The sequence below is a fragment of the Nansenia antarctica genome, assembly GCF_963989245.1.
Source record: "Nansenia antarctica genome assembly, chromosome: 19".
Classification (NCBI taxonomy): Eukaryota; Metazoa; Chordata; class Actinopteri; order Argentiniformes; family Microstomatidae; genus Nansenia; species Nansenia antarctica.
Window position 1 is genome coordinate 8,501,052 of NC_137692.1, and position 14,036 is coordinate 8,515,087.

Below are 14,036 nucleotides of genomic sequence, written 5' to 3' on the forward strand. Positions count from 1 at the left end.
TCAATTTATGCCTCTTATTAGATTATAAATACTCTGGCTGTTTTGTTTACCTTTTGGTTGACAGCAAAAGGGAGAGAGGAGGGTAGGGAGGGAGAGAAGGAGAGAGAGCAGGATGGTGTCGGCACACCAGAGAGAGAGAGAGCAAGAACCAGGTGAGAAAGTGGACAGGTAGTCAAGACCACATAAGTAAGTAGCTTTAAGAACCGATGGTTCTGGAGCCTAATGGCCCATAGGGCAGGAGCCTATCTCCTGTGTTTCCGTAGCGTGAGGCGGCTTAATGTACAAGTACACCCCTGGACATGACGCTGGTATGAGGCAGGGTCTTACCCCCTGGGGGAGGGGGGTCCATGCCACGGTCCATGCCACCCCCCCAAGGCAGCAAACCTAGGGGAAACACTGCGCTTACATCTGTGCATAGGCAAATGTGTGGCCATGCTCGTACGACTTTCTCGTTGCACAACGCTTAAACACCTTAACTTTTTTATCAACCACACTTCCAATGACACTGTCCGTCATTGTTATAATTGACAGAGAAGCCAAAGTGCTCCCATACATGGGATTTAAATGACGAGGGAGGCATTGAGTTCTTCTCTGTCGCCAACATTAGCAGCACACGCCATGATACACTTGGGCTGCGTTCGTAAATTTGCTCTGAGAGCGCCTGAGAGCACACTGGGTCCGACGTCATAAAGGGACCAAGTAATTTGATTGGACAAGAGGCGTTCCATGAATGCTGATCAGATTCCAGAGCGAATTTACGAACGCAGCCTTGTTGTTCTGGATTTTTTTTTCCATTATCAACCTATCATTGCGCTTTAGAGTAAAACAAAGCACGCAACTGTCGCGTCTATCTTTTCATGGCAACTCTACATTGTGATTTACAAGGGATATTAACTAATATTAAGTAATATTATTACTTGGTTACATTTTGCAATTGATCCGCGGTACACATGCGTGCCAGGGTTTCCGTTAGAAAAAATTGGCGCCAGTCATCGTGTCCGGGAAGATTTCAATTTACCGGACAAACGTGAGATATTCCGGTCATCATATTAAAATATAATATAGCTGTTTGTCACGGTGATTACTGTTGTGTAGCCTATATATGCCGTTTAATGTCTATTTCTCATCCGATACGATTAGATGCGAGCTAATAAATATAATAATATATAGGCTTTCATGATTCGCATGCGCGCTATGCCATTATGTCCAGCGCTGAACGCGCGCCACACTGGGAACTGAACAGACTGCATCGATCAATGAACGGACTCCACATTACGTTAACTGAAGTGTGTTAAATAGTTTCACGACAGTAATGTAAGTTTTCTATATTCTCTATATCCCTTTTTATCAATAAAACAACGTAATTTCTATAACCACGTCTCGCTGATTGGGAAGGCATTAAGTCTAGCTGCATGTCAAATCATACTTACTTGGACTCGGGAGGATGAGAATGGGGAGGATGTATCGGGGGGATACACACCCGTGGACTATTTCACCTTAGTGGCACAAATTAAACTCTAACACTATAGATAGACTAAATTGAACTAAAATGATGGACACCGACTGAATAACTGAGTCGTGTTATAACAGTTATAACATTTAATACATAAAGATAAAACATACACAAATATATAACATTGATATCCCTAAACTCAAATGTAGTGTGGTATTGTCAACCTAATCTAATCAATCCTAATCTAATGGTGGGGATGTTATACTCTGAATCTCCCGACGCAGGGCTGGAAAGGGCACGGCAGGCTCAATCAATGAACGGGGTTGAGATGGCCGCTAGCGTCCTTTACTAGCCGCATCTCACGGCCCTCGGTGGTCATTCACTGTGCTCTAGCACATCCAAAACACGCAGAACAATAACCTTGACTCCGGTCACTGCAGTGGTTTTATTTAGACTAGATCAAACTAAATTAACTGACTAAACTACTCGCGCCGTTGAGAGACAGGGTTGCCAGATGGGGGGGGGGGTTACCGCCGAATGGGCTACTGGGTTTAGCGGTTATTTAGCGGACTAGTTAGGCTGTATTGTCAATCTCATCTGGCAACCCTGCCGCTGTTTGTCATCGCGTAGGCTAGTCTACACATTAATATTAAAAGAAAACATATAGCCTATATATTCGTATTTTTTTATGTAGAAGGAATCAGAATATGTGACAAATTAATTTTAGCAAATTGTATTCAAATTGTGCTTAAAGGGAATTATTTTCACCGGACATTATGACCGAAGAGGTTTACAAATGTCGGACTTCAACAGATTTTATCGGACAAAGACCGGTAATTACCGGTTATTACACGCTTATGTCTCAGGTCATTTAAGTTTAATTAAAAATCTGAGTAGAAATCCTTTCCTTACCCGATTCAAACATGCAAAGAAAGATGTAAAGATTGCACAAGCTGCTACTGTAGCCTTCAGGTCCAGGATAAAGAGAAACTGAGAGAAAGTAGCTGTGTGTGGCTTGTCCTAACAGTAAATACATGAGGACCATCTTCACACACAGGAACAACACTGCAACATTGTGGTCAAAAAGACAAAACAAGCCATCAAAGACAGAGCTGGCCTAGGAAACCAGGAAGTTCTCACTCAGATGCCACAAGACATCTGCACACACACTGCTTTATCCTGGTGACAACAACAGCGCCCACAGATGTTTTAAGTGACTTCGAAAATGTTAATGTTAACATTGAAGAGCTCCGTGCACATCATTTAGAAACAGTGCATTAACATGTACATGTTGCAAACTAACTTATTTTTTGTGACCTCTTGTAAACCAAGTCTAGTGTTATGGCCTGGTGACTGTAGCCAAAATATCAAAATACACATCTTATTCACTTACAGTGAAATAAGTATTGAACTCATCAACATTTTGTCCAGTAAATGTATTTCTAATGAGTCTATTCAAGTGAAATTTGCACCAGACTTTGGTATTAACCAAAAAATCTAAACATTAAAGTCCATATGTAAATAAAGTTATGTGGAATAAAGTGGAATGAAACAGGATAAAAGTATTGAACATACTAACTGAAATTAATTCAATACTTAGTGGAGAAGTCTTTGTTTGTAATGACAGCTTCAAGGTGCTTTCTGTATGAAGTAACTAATCGCCTGCAGTATTCAGATGATTTTGGCCCATTCCTCTACACAGATTGTCTTTAAATCTTGAAGATTGCGGGGGGCCCTCTTGTGAATCTGGATCTTCAGATGCTTCCACAAGGCTTCCACAAATAGATTTTTGGTCTGGATTGTTTGAGTTAATACCAAAGTCTGGCGCAAATTTCACTTGAATTAAAGGCTCATTGGAAATACATTTACTAGACAAAATATTGATGTGTTCAATACTTATTTCCCCAACTGTAATGACTTATTTCATGTTTTTCGACATATGGTGGAATTCTGTTTGCTTTGTAGAAGCATTTTATTGAGTGCACTGTGGATATATGGAGTTCTTTACCTAGTGTGTCTTTGAGGTTCTTGACGATAGAGGCTTTCCTGGCACTGTTTTTTCTCTCCACATAGTTAGAGGGCACGAAGCCTGTCTTGTTGGTGGCGTTGCGGACCCTCCACCAGGACTTGGAGTCGTCCAGCAGCCACAGCCGCTCGTTCTTCTTGATGTCCAGCTCCTGGTCCTGCTGGGCCATGTAGTCAAACTTGGCGATGACAATCACCTCTTCCGTCATCTTGGACTAAGTGCACTGAGGAAGAGAGAAAGAATAAGATGCTTTAGAGCAGGGGTCGGCAATTAAGTTTGGCCTCGGGCCCAAAAAAATGTTGCCACTAGATGGCGGGCCCGAGCATAATCAAAGGCTAATTTAAGTAATTGATTGTTAAAAAATGTGACACGTTCTAATGCTTTGACTTCTTTGACTTCTTCTAACCCTAACCCTTCTTCTTTCAAAAAATGTACACATCGCTAGTCAACTAACACAGCTTGTTTTGTGAGCCTGCTAACAATGTAAAGTAGTGTTATAGTTAACTAGTTAGCAGTCCAATCCATTGCGTTGCAGTATTTTGGCGTGACTAACGAGTTTGTGTTGTGATTCTCAACAACGTTGAAACGTAGTTTCACCCTTTTCCATATTTTTTATGTGTGGACTGACGATGTAGCGCAGCCTAACTTATTCTAATAATTATTTAACATCGTTTTATTCTGATAATTAATCCCCCCTCCTCCCAGACAAGGTCACATTATTATTGGATTGGTTGTTTGCGTGCCGGGTGAAGTAACCTAATCGTATTTTGTATATTTTGAATGAATGAATGGCTCATTGTAATTATTATCCCTAATACTATTAGTAATAGCGTGTTTGCTCTGTCGTTTCAGGAGCATAGGTCTATGCACCACCATGATCAAGCGGATTCTGCGGGGGGGGGGTTTTGCGCCGATTTTGTTGTCAATGTTTTTCAGAAAATTAAACTGAATTTGCTTTGTTACTGTTCATATGTGTGTTGCAGTCACATATACGTACACATTACGTTAGAATGATTTACTGAGCTGGTGTTATTTTTTTCAAACCACACACAGCATGTTGGCTATTTCAGTACCACGCGTTGTCCACCTACTTATGATTCACTATGAGGGGTTCAGCGTCAGTGCGCTTCGGTGCACCCCGCTGCCTGATTGTCTGTCCCTCTGTCATTCACTCTCAACATGGATAAAAGTACAATAAGCATTATTCAGGTGGAGGTAGATTCTTTATTCGGACATTATAGGCGCTATATGTGGGACTGTCGGTCCGATATTGTAAAAGAAAAAAAAAGTGGATTCTCAAAATAATCTGCTGGGCCAAATATTATTGGTGATGGGCCAGCAATGGCCCACGGGCCGCCTATTGCCGACCCCTGCTTTAGAGCATGAATATCGAATCAATGGACCTATCGCTAAGCCACGCCCCCTTTGAAAACTCGGACAAACAAACAACGCTTCACTGACAGTGACTGACTGACCGACCGTGACTGAATGACATTCAATGACTTACAATGGCGGGAGTTGGCAAATTTCTGATTTCTGATTTACCACAGCAAGTAATAGACATGTTTTTTTTAAAGATGACAAGAATATTTCGTCTAGAAGCTTTTCACCATCAGATATTAGCGAGTTGTTTGTCCGAGTTTTCTGCCTGTCGTGACTTTTGCTGTGATATGATTGGACAATTTCTATTTTGGGGCGTGGCTTAGCGATAGGTCCATTGGGTTAGTCTTGGCCTTGAAGAAAGAGTTTGGTTGTTTGGTGACGATTTCTGGACAGTTGCTTACTTGGGGCACATTCACATCAGGGTTTCCGTTAGAAAAAATTGGTGCCGGTCAACGTGTCTGGGAAGATTTCAATGTGTCGGACAAACGGGAGAAATTCCGGTCATCATATTAGAATATAATATAGGTGTTTGTCGCGGTGATTAGCTGTTGTGTAGCCTATATAGGCCTATGCCATTTAATGTCTATTTCTCATCCGATACGATTAGATCGCGAACTATATAATAATATAGGCTTTCATGATTCGCATGCGCTACTATGGCATAATATGTCCAGGGCTGCACGCGCGCCACACTGGGCAGCCTAGTCACCTTTGCTACTTTGAATTACGACTGTAGGCTACTTTAAGATGTTTATTTCAATTGCATTAATGGGATTTGAGTATGTAATTGGTAATTTTAAGTATGCCTAGTTTAGCTTTTGATGGCTTTGAATGGACTGCATCGATCGATCAATGAACGGACTCCACATTACGTTAACTGAAGTGTGTTAAATAGTTTCACGACAGTAATGTACGTTTTTTATATTCTCTTTCCAGTTTTACCCTTTTTATCAATAAAACAACGTAAATTCTATAACCACGTCTCGCTGATTGGGAAGGCATTAAGTCTAGCTGCCTGTCAAATCATACTTACTCGGACTCGGGAGTATGAGAATGAGGAGGATGTATCGGGGGGGATACACACCCGTGGACTACTTCAACTTAGTGGCACAAATTCAACTCTAACACTATAGATAGACTAAATTGAACTTAAATGATGGACACCGACTGAATAACTGAGTGGGGGGAAGACAGGTCTCAAATGTGGAACAATTATAACATGTAATACATAAAGATAAAACATACACAAATATATAACATTGATATCCCTAAACTCAAATGTAGTGTGGTATTGTCAACCTAATCTAATCAATCCTAATTAATGGTACCAGTAGCCCAGGTTGTCGATAGTAGCGCACTACTCCCGTAGTACTTCTCCCGACTCAGGGCTGGAACGGGCACGGCAGGCTCAATCAATGAACGGGGTTGAGATGGCTAGCGTCCTTTACTAGCCGCATCTCACGGCCCTCGGTGGTCATTCACTGTGCACATCCAAAACACGCAGAACAATAACCTTGACTCCGGTCACTGCAGTGGTTTTATTTAGACTAGATCAAACTAAATTAACTGACTAAACTACTCGCGCCGTTGAGAGACAGGGTTGCCAGATGGGGCGGGTTACCGCCGAATGGGCTACTGGGTTTAGCGGTTATTTAGCGGACTAGTTAGGCTGTAAATTGACAATCCCATCTGGCAACCCTGCCGCTGTTTGTTCATCGCGTAGGCTAGTCTACACATTAATAATAAAAGAAAACATATAGCCTATATATTCGTCTTTTTTAGTGTAGAAGGAATCAGAATATGTGACAAATTAATTTTAGCAAATTGTATTCAAATTGTGCTTAGAGGGAATTATTTTCACCGGACATTATGACCGAAGAGGTTTAAATATGTCGGACTTCAACAGATTTTATCGGACAAAGACCGGTAATTACCGGTTAACGGAAACCCAGATTCACATAGCAACAGTTGGTTGATACATGTTGGTTGATCAAAGGGTGATTGGTTACCACATCATAGCGTAATGATATGACATTTCATTGTGAGGTTATTTACCAAATCAAACATTGAGTGTCTTTGACCAGTGAGCCCTACTCTCTCCCCCCAACATATGAGGTCAGTTTGAACAACTCCTGCACATGGCTCAGCCTGACGTTTCTGGAGACCTGAGAACTCCAACTTGGACTGGAGTACTGAACCTGAGGTTAGGGAGGCACCAGGGAACATGAGCACTATTGAACTATGAACATTGTGGGCAGATACAGATTATTCATAACAATATTATAACAATATCATTTCTCATTGACTTAACCATTTGTACCCTGGCATAAAATAAAATAAACATGTTTCTTTTGATGTTGCTTTCCAATAAACACAAAATCAATCATACAAAGTAACGGAACAACTTGGATCATTTATTCTATAACATATCTAGGCATGCCGTGTCCACCTTTACTGCCAAGGGAAGTATGCACACAGTGAAGAAGATAAGGAAGCGCTTTTTGTTGTTATTTGCAGTAGCAGAATGGTGAGGAGCTGGTAACGTAAGGAGTTGCATGGTGGATAAACAACTTTGTTTATAAAGTTCAATGCTGAGTCTAGTTTGTCTTTCACCCAGATGCAAACAAACACTTTATTATTCCAAATTAAGAAAAGATTTCGTATCAAATTAACATGCCATCTAAGAACCAATAATCGGTCTGAATAACCAGACATTAAGCAAATCAACCCATAAACAAATGTGCACATTCTTGCCAATATCAACAGATTGATGCCTGGTCAACTGATGCATCCCTACCTGAGGTCCAATGGCTTGACTCACAATGACAGGAGACTGATGTAGGATGACAATGGTATATAGTGTAAATAATCTGCCCTGAGGTCCATGGATGGAACTAGACAATTATGGGAGGGTAGTGGTGCCCTAATGGATAGTGAGTTGGATCGGTGATCAGAAGGTCAGGAGTTCAAATCCCACCTGGGAACACCACCACTAGTGTGCCCTTGTGTAAGGCACTTAGCCCTAAATTATTATTCCATAAAAATGATTTTAAAATCACTCCAGGGAGACCCTGTAATCTCTAATTGTAAATCGCTTTGGATAAAAGCGTCTGCTAAATGGTGAACATGTAAAATGTAAAGAAGCAGAGAGCTCAGTCCACTAGGAGTAGAGTAGCCTCGTCATGCCTGTGAGGGACCCAGTCTAGGAGTCTGACTGTCAGTGAGTATCTCCATCAAGATCCTGGAGATGGACACACTCACCAACCATGTACCATTGTGATCTGCTTCTTGTACTGAGAGCTTTCAGAAATTCTGAGGTGTGTGTGTTTTTTTAGTTTTTTTTTTGAGAATAATCAGTGTATTGTTGTCAGACACCTCAATTGTAATTTTAGATTTTCAAAGAAAATGCGGTTGAAAAGGAATGAATAACGCTGCCACCTTACCTGTACTGCATCAAAGCTGACAGCTTCAAAGTTGCAATGCTTCTCTGTTGACCTAAAACGAGCACAGAAAATGTTCTGAGTATCACAAATGGTAGTAGGCTAAGTTGCAAAATCATTTATTTTCTACAGATCAATGGAATGGATGTGGCACAATACATTTCAACACAGCCAAACCACAGTAACATAGCTAAGCCAAAGTAGCATCGTGTCAGATACATCAACGGTCAAGGGCACAGTTAAGTCTTCATAGACAACGCTCTTCCCATCAATTGTGTGCTACTCACATGAGTACATAACAGCTAAAAGTCACTATTGTTTTCAGTATTATTCAACATGATAAGCCAACAGACAGTTTGCAGTTTATCCTACAAATTCCTCCTTCATAAATTCAGATGGGGCCTGGTTTCCTCTACAGTGGTGTCCAGCGATTGTCTATTGTTACCTCTCAAAGACAAACCAAGCTGTCAGGAAGATGGCAAAGCAACAGATTACTGGAAGATGTAGGCCTCCAGTATGGACAAAGAGCTGTCAAAGTACACATTTTTTAACGAGTATTAGCCAGATAGTCAGAGACTTTGCCATGCATCAAAATAAAAATGACCCCACCAAGACAAAGTTTGGAATAAAATTGATTGGCGGGTTGTCCCCTTTGACAGACATGAAGCTTGCCAAATTTCTCTTGCAAAGTCATTTAATAGCAAGTAGGCTAAACCTAATGGGAGTTAAGCAAGCTACCTGAAGGAACCTCAAGTCGGAGCTTAAACTTAAACTAGTTTAAACTAACTTAAACTTGTTAGCTCGCTAATTCCGTAAGATCCTTTTGTAGTAGGCCTATACCCTCATTCATTTATTTCTGCAAGGCACATTTGGCTAGCTTGATGCCTGTCAGAGCAGGACAACCACACACGCCCAACCATCAGTCAGTAGGATTCAGCAGGATTTCTTTGCACAAACTACCAGGTTATTTTTATTTCAATACATGGCAAAGTCTCTGACTATCTGTGCATAGAGGATTAGGCTACAAGAACATGGATATGAGACTTAATCTTTGATGAAGGGAGAGATTATTAATCAATGTTTGAAGTTCCCCCTGGTTGTGGGTCAAATGGCGCTTTTCCACTACTGACCCGAACCGGGCCGCATTTGTATCCGAGCCGTGCCGTGCCGTGCCGTGCCGAGGAGTTACGTGTCATAAGATTCCCCCCCCCCCCCCCCGGATCAGCGGGGGGAAATGCATGTCTCCTGACACGTTGAGCACTGTGCTTTTTTTGTTGGTGAACTACCGTAATAAGCCTAAAAAAGTTCAACTATTCAAAAAGTGCAACTTCTCTGCTTTCAGAAACTGTTTGAATTGTTTAGATTGGGCATATAGTTCAGGTAGTTTGAATCCGCTGTAGACAGCTCCGGTTTTGAGATTGAGATTGAGATTGAGATAACGTTTATTGCCACTATGCATTACACATATAGGAATTTGCTTCGTCACCACAGCAAGTGCGTTTATACTTTTTTCACATATCAAAAAACAGGACAACACAACAACAACACAGGACAGACAACAGTGCATTGGATAGTGCGGTATAAAGTAAAGTGCAGTGCAGAGTTTTTTTTTTTTACAGTGAGTCCAGTTCAGTCCTGGGCAGACTTGGGGGCGGGGGGGGGGGGGAAGCCAGAGTCATTTAACAGCCTGGCGGCTGAGGGGTAGAAGCTGAGCCTGTGGCGGGCCTTCAGTGCCTTAGGCAGCCGCAACCTTCTTCCAGAGGGAAGCAGGGTGAGGAGGCCGTGGCCGGGGTGGAAGGGGTCTGCCATGATCTTCCTTGCCCTCCTCAGAGCCCTGGTGTCATGCAGGGAGTTGAGGGAGGGCAAGGGACAGCCGATCACCCTCTCTGCTGAACGTAGCACCCTCTGCAACTTGGCCTTGTCCTTGGTCGTTGCAGCAGGGAACCAGGTGATGATGGAGTGGGTGAGGATGGACTCTATGATGGCCGTGTAGAACTGGACCATCATGGACCTCGGCAGCCTGAGTTTCCTCAGCTGCCGGAGGAAGAACATCCTCTTCTGGGCCTTCTTTGTGAGGGCCTCGGTGTTCTGAGCAAGACTATCGGCATTAGTCAAATACATGCTCACATCAAGTCATCCGCTCACTGCTGTCCATCAAAAATGGCACATCCATCAATAATATTACACAATAACAACTGCTCTGATTAGATTGCTTAGATTGTTTAATACATCAACGGGGGGGAAAGCGAGATGAACTTGCGAGTTTCATGCTTCCTCCATTGAACGGAAAGTCCTATCTATCCCATTCAAAGTGTTTTAGTCTTCCCCCTTTCCACTGGTAATAAGGAATTGGCAATAATAGATCGATATAAATAGATCAACATAATGCAGCACTATCATGCACAGATCAGCCTTAAAACATGTAACGTTATATACAGTATATAACGGTGCGACGTATTTCTACGGAAAAGCTGACTGACGCGGGGCTCATTCAATCTCCGCGTTCGTTATAGATACGCTTGCAGCAGCGGGTGAACTCCCGGTTCATTGAGTTTACGGTTAAAAGCATATCTTCTCGGGGTGTCAGCGCGGTGGTTGAGGGCTCAAAATGACCGTATACCGATGTAGGGGTGGGCATCAATGATTGACGATCGATAATTGATCGATAAGGATCTTGGTCGATTACAAAATATTTTGATCGATAATCATTCATATTTTTTTTAAAATAATAATAATAATGGAAATTAGTTAGGCTGGCCTAACTGTCACCAGATTGCGTTCGTCTCTCACATCTGAACATGTTAACATGATCATCTTTCTGAACAAGAACCAGTAGGCCTGCCGCCTACAGTCTCTCGCTGGAGTTTAAATTTAAGTTAAGCTGGACGCTCTTAAGGACACTAACGTTTTCAGTCATCCTCCTATTTGTGAGTAACTGTTTTTTTACTGCTCCTATGGTGAGTTACTTATTTTCTATATTTTTATTTATAACGTAAAATGTGTTTTTAAGTTAAACAATTTAGGCTACTCTCTGCCTTGTTTAAGAGGATTGTTATCTGACTGTAGTGTCTAGTTTGAATGTGAATGAATGAATGTGTGCAATAGCAACACAAATAAAGTTTTTCCCCAAGGAAAACATGCTTGTTATTTCTGCCCTAGTTTTTTTTTTTTATGAAAGAAAAGCTTATCAATTAATCGATAATTGATCGTTAATTCTTGCGATTATCGAAAAATAATTTTTGATCGTTTGCCCAGCCCATACCGATGGTGAAGTTAGCAAAGGAGTATTGTGTTTGTACCACCTCCATAGCCGGTGTTATTCACGGACAAACACGGTGCCCGGAGGCACCCTTTGCGGGTTAATAACTGTGGTTTACCGTGGGTTATGATAACAATTCAAACGTGTCCGGATAGGGGAGAGGACAGGGAATCTGAAACCATTTGAATGGTGTCGATACTACACTCCTATCACGGTCGACACCGACATTATTTATATATACAGCATATGGATGTTACCTGCCTGTTACCTGCCGCTTTCAGTTCAACAGGACATCGCCATAATAGCGATTTTTTTGTTATGCTTGTTGTAAATAAAAGTTCTATGATGCATTGAAATTAGGGATGCACCGAACATTCGGCCACCGAATGTATTCGGCCGAATATCGCAAAATAAAGCACATTCGGTATTCGGCCGAATGTGTGAAAACACCGAATGTTTACCACCGAATAGTGTGCGTGTTTTGATAACGCAATACAATTAAATATAACTCTCAACAGGCGCGCGGCGCGAGGCGACGCGCTTTCAAAACTGGCTGCGTTCGTAAATTCACTCAGGAAATCCGATCAGCACTCGTGGAATGCCTCTCGTCCAATCAAATGACTCGGTTTCTCTATGACGTCGGGCCCAGTGTGCGCTCCAGCGCTCTCAGAGCGACTTTACGAACGCAACCTTACACTCATCTAGCTAGTTAGAAGCAGCTAGATGAGAAGCAGAGTTGTTGCCTTGTTGAAAACATATTCAGACTCCCCAGCTGTTCTACACGAGTTTATGACATGCAGCTGTATCATGCGGTGGTTTCTATGCAAACCAGAGACTATAAAAACAAAAGATATTCATTCTGAAATAACATGAACTATTATCCTTACACTCAGGTGGACTCAATTCAACTTGTTGAATGACTTGTTGAAGACATTTAGCATTTGACCTAATTTTAAGAGTGACAAAGGGTCTGAATACTTATGTACATGAGGTATTTCTGTATTTACATTTTAATACATTTGCAAACATTAAAAAACGTTTTTACTTAGATTATGGGGTACTGTGTGTGGATTGATGGCAAATCTATTCAAAAATGTGAAAAAAGTGAAGGGGTCTAAATACTTTCTGAAGCCTATGTAGAGACAAATCATGAATATCATATGAATAAAAAGCAAAATGTATTTAGTTTATGCAATGATAAAATTAAAAACTGCCGATACACATTCGGTATTCGGTATTCGGTATTCGGCCAAGTGTTTCCTTAAATTCGGCCTCGGCCAAGAATTTTCATTTCGGTGCATCCCTAATTGAAATGACATTAAACTAAGATAATACGATGGTTATCATATTTTTTCAAATCTTTATTAATACGTTATTACAGAAACAGTAAGTGACATTTTCCTAGAGTGAAATCTGTTGTGGTATTTAAAAATGGCGGTTAGTGATGAAATCTATGAACATGGGATGACGATTTCCATTGACCAATCAACGGTGTGCAGCGTCACACGTCACACGCAGCCTGGCAAAAAGGTACCCTTCGGCCCTATGGTTCCTGCTCACGATGGGTAGCTAAAGAACCGACCCGACCCGACCCAGGCCGACAAATGGAAAAGCGCCAAAGAAGCAGGCCAGCCTGGGTCGACCCGGGTCAGCACTGTAGTGGAAAAGCACCAAAAGTGTTGCCAAATGATCAGGTGCACACATTATAGGCTTTATTAAATATGCCAATATGATACCTATTTGGACAGTTTCACAGACAAAATTCCTGGACTAAATCACACTTAATAATGTAAAGAAGATGCTTTTTAGTCTAGGATTAGGCTTACGCCTTGTCTGTGAAACCAGCCCATTGTGTCATATGCAAAATACCGCCAATGTAGACTAAACCGTCCTTGTAGACGATGCAAATCACCCTCTCAGAACTGGTAAACAAACACTAGGCCTAGCTGTTTGTGATGTGGATCACAAGACTCCTGTGTTGTGGCCGAAGGCTATCCAACTAGGATGCAAAGTTTACCAGCTGATCCACGCTGTGCTGCTGGAAATAACAATGAACACATTGAACACATCTAGATTCAGGGCAGCTGATACAAGCTCTCCAGCAGTGGGGCAGCTGATACAAGCTCTCCAGCAGTGGGGCAAAAGCTTGAACAGCTTTGGGTGTGGCTATTCAACTTCTCTGATACGTACAGAAGTGGGTGCTGCTGACTAACTTGGTGTAGTAGTAGCCCTACAGTATATTGGCTAATAAGGCTAATGAGAATGTTCAGCAGGTAAGGTTGTAGTTGAGACACTAAGGGAGGCAAAGTAATGTCTGACCTCTCTGTAGCTGGTGTTGAGATAGGCCTACGACATGATCTTAAACAAATATGATGAGTAAAATGACCTGGGGTGTGTGTTTCAGCAGTATTGTTAGGGCAAATATAGAGCTGACAAGATTCCTTCTTCGACAGAGACGTCTCAATACACCTCTCC

General features: G+C 41.8%; 1 protein-coding gene across 1 annotated transcript in view; it reads right to left on the reverse strand.

Moving 5' to 3' along the window:
* The window catches only part of nck1b (NCK adaptor protein 1b), an 81,950-nt gene that overhangs the window by 44,648 nt on the left and 23,266 nt on the right, over window positions 1-14,036 (reverse strand). The window contains exons 2-3 of the mRNA XM_080548775.1: window positions 8,306-8,357; window positions 3,462-3,702 (exon numbers count right to left, since the gene is read on the reverse strand). Of these exons, the coding sequence (XP_080404901.1) occupies window positions 3,462-3,687 (226 nt within the window). The 5' untranslated portion in view covers window positions 3,688-3,702; window positions 8,306-8,357. The remainder of the gene's footprint in view (window positions 1-3,461; window positions 3,703-8,305; window positions 8,358-14,036) is intronic.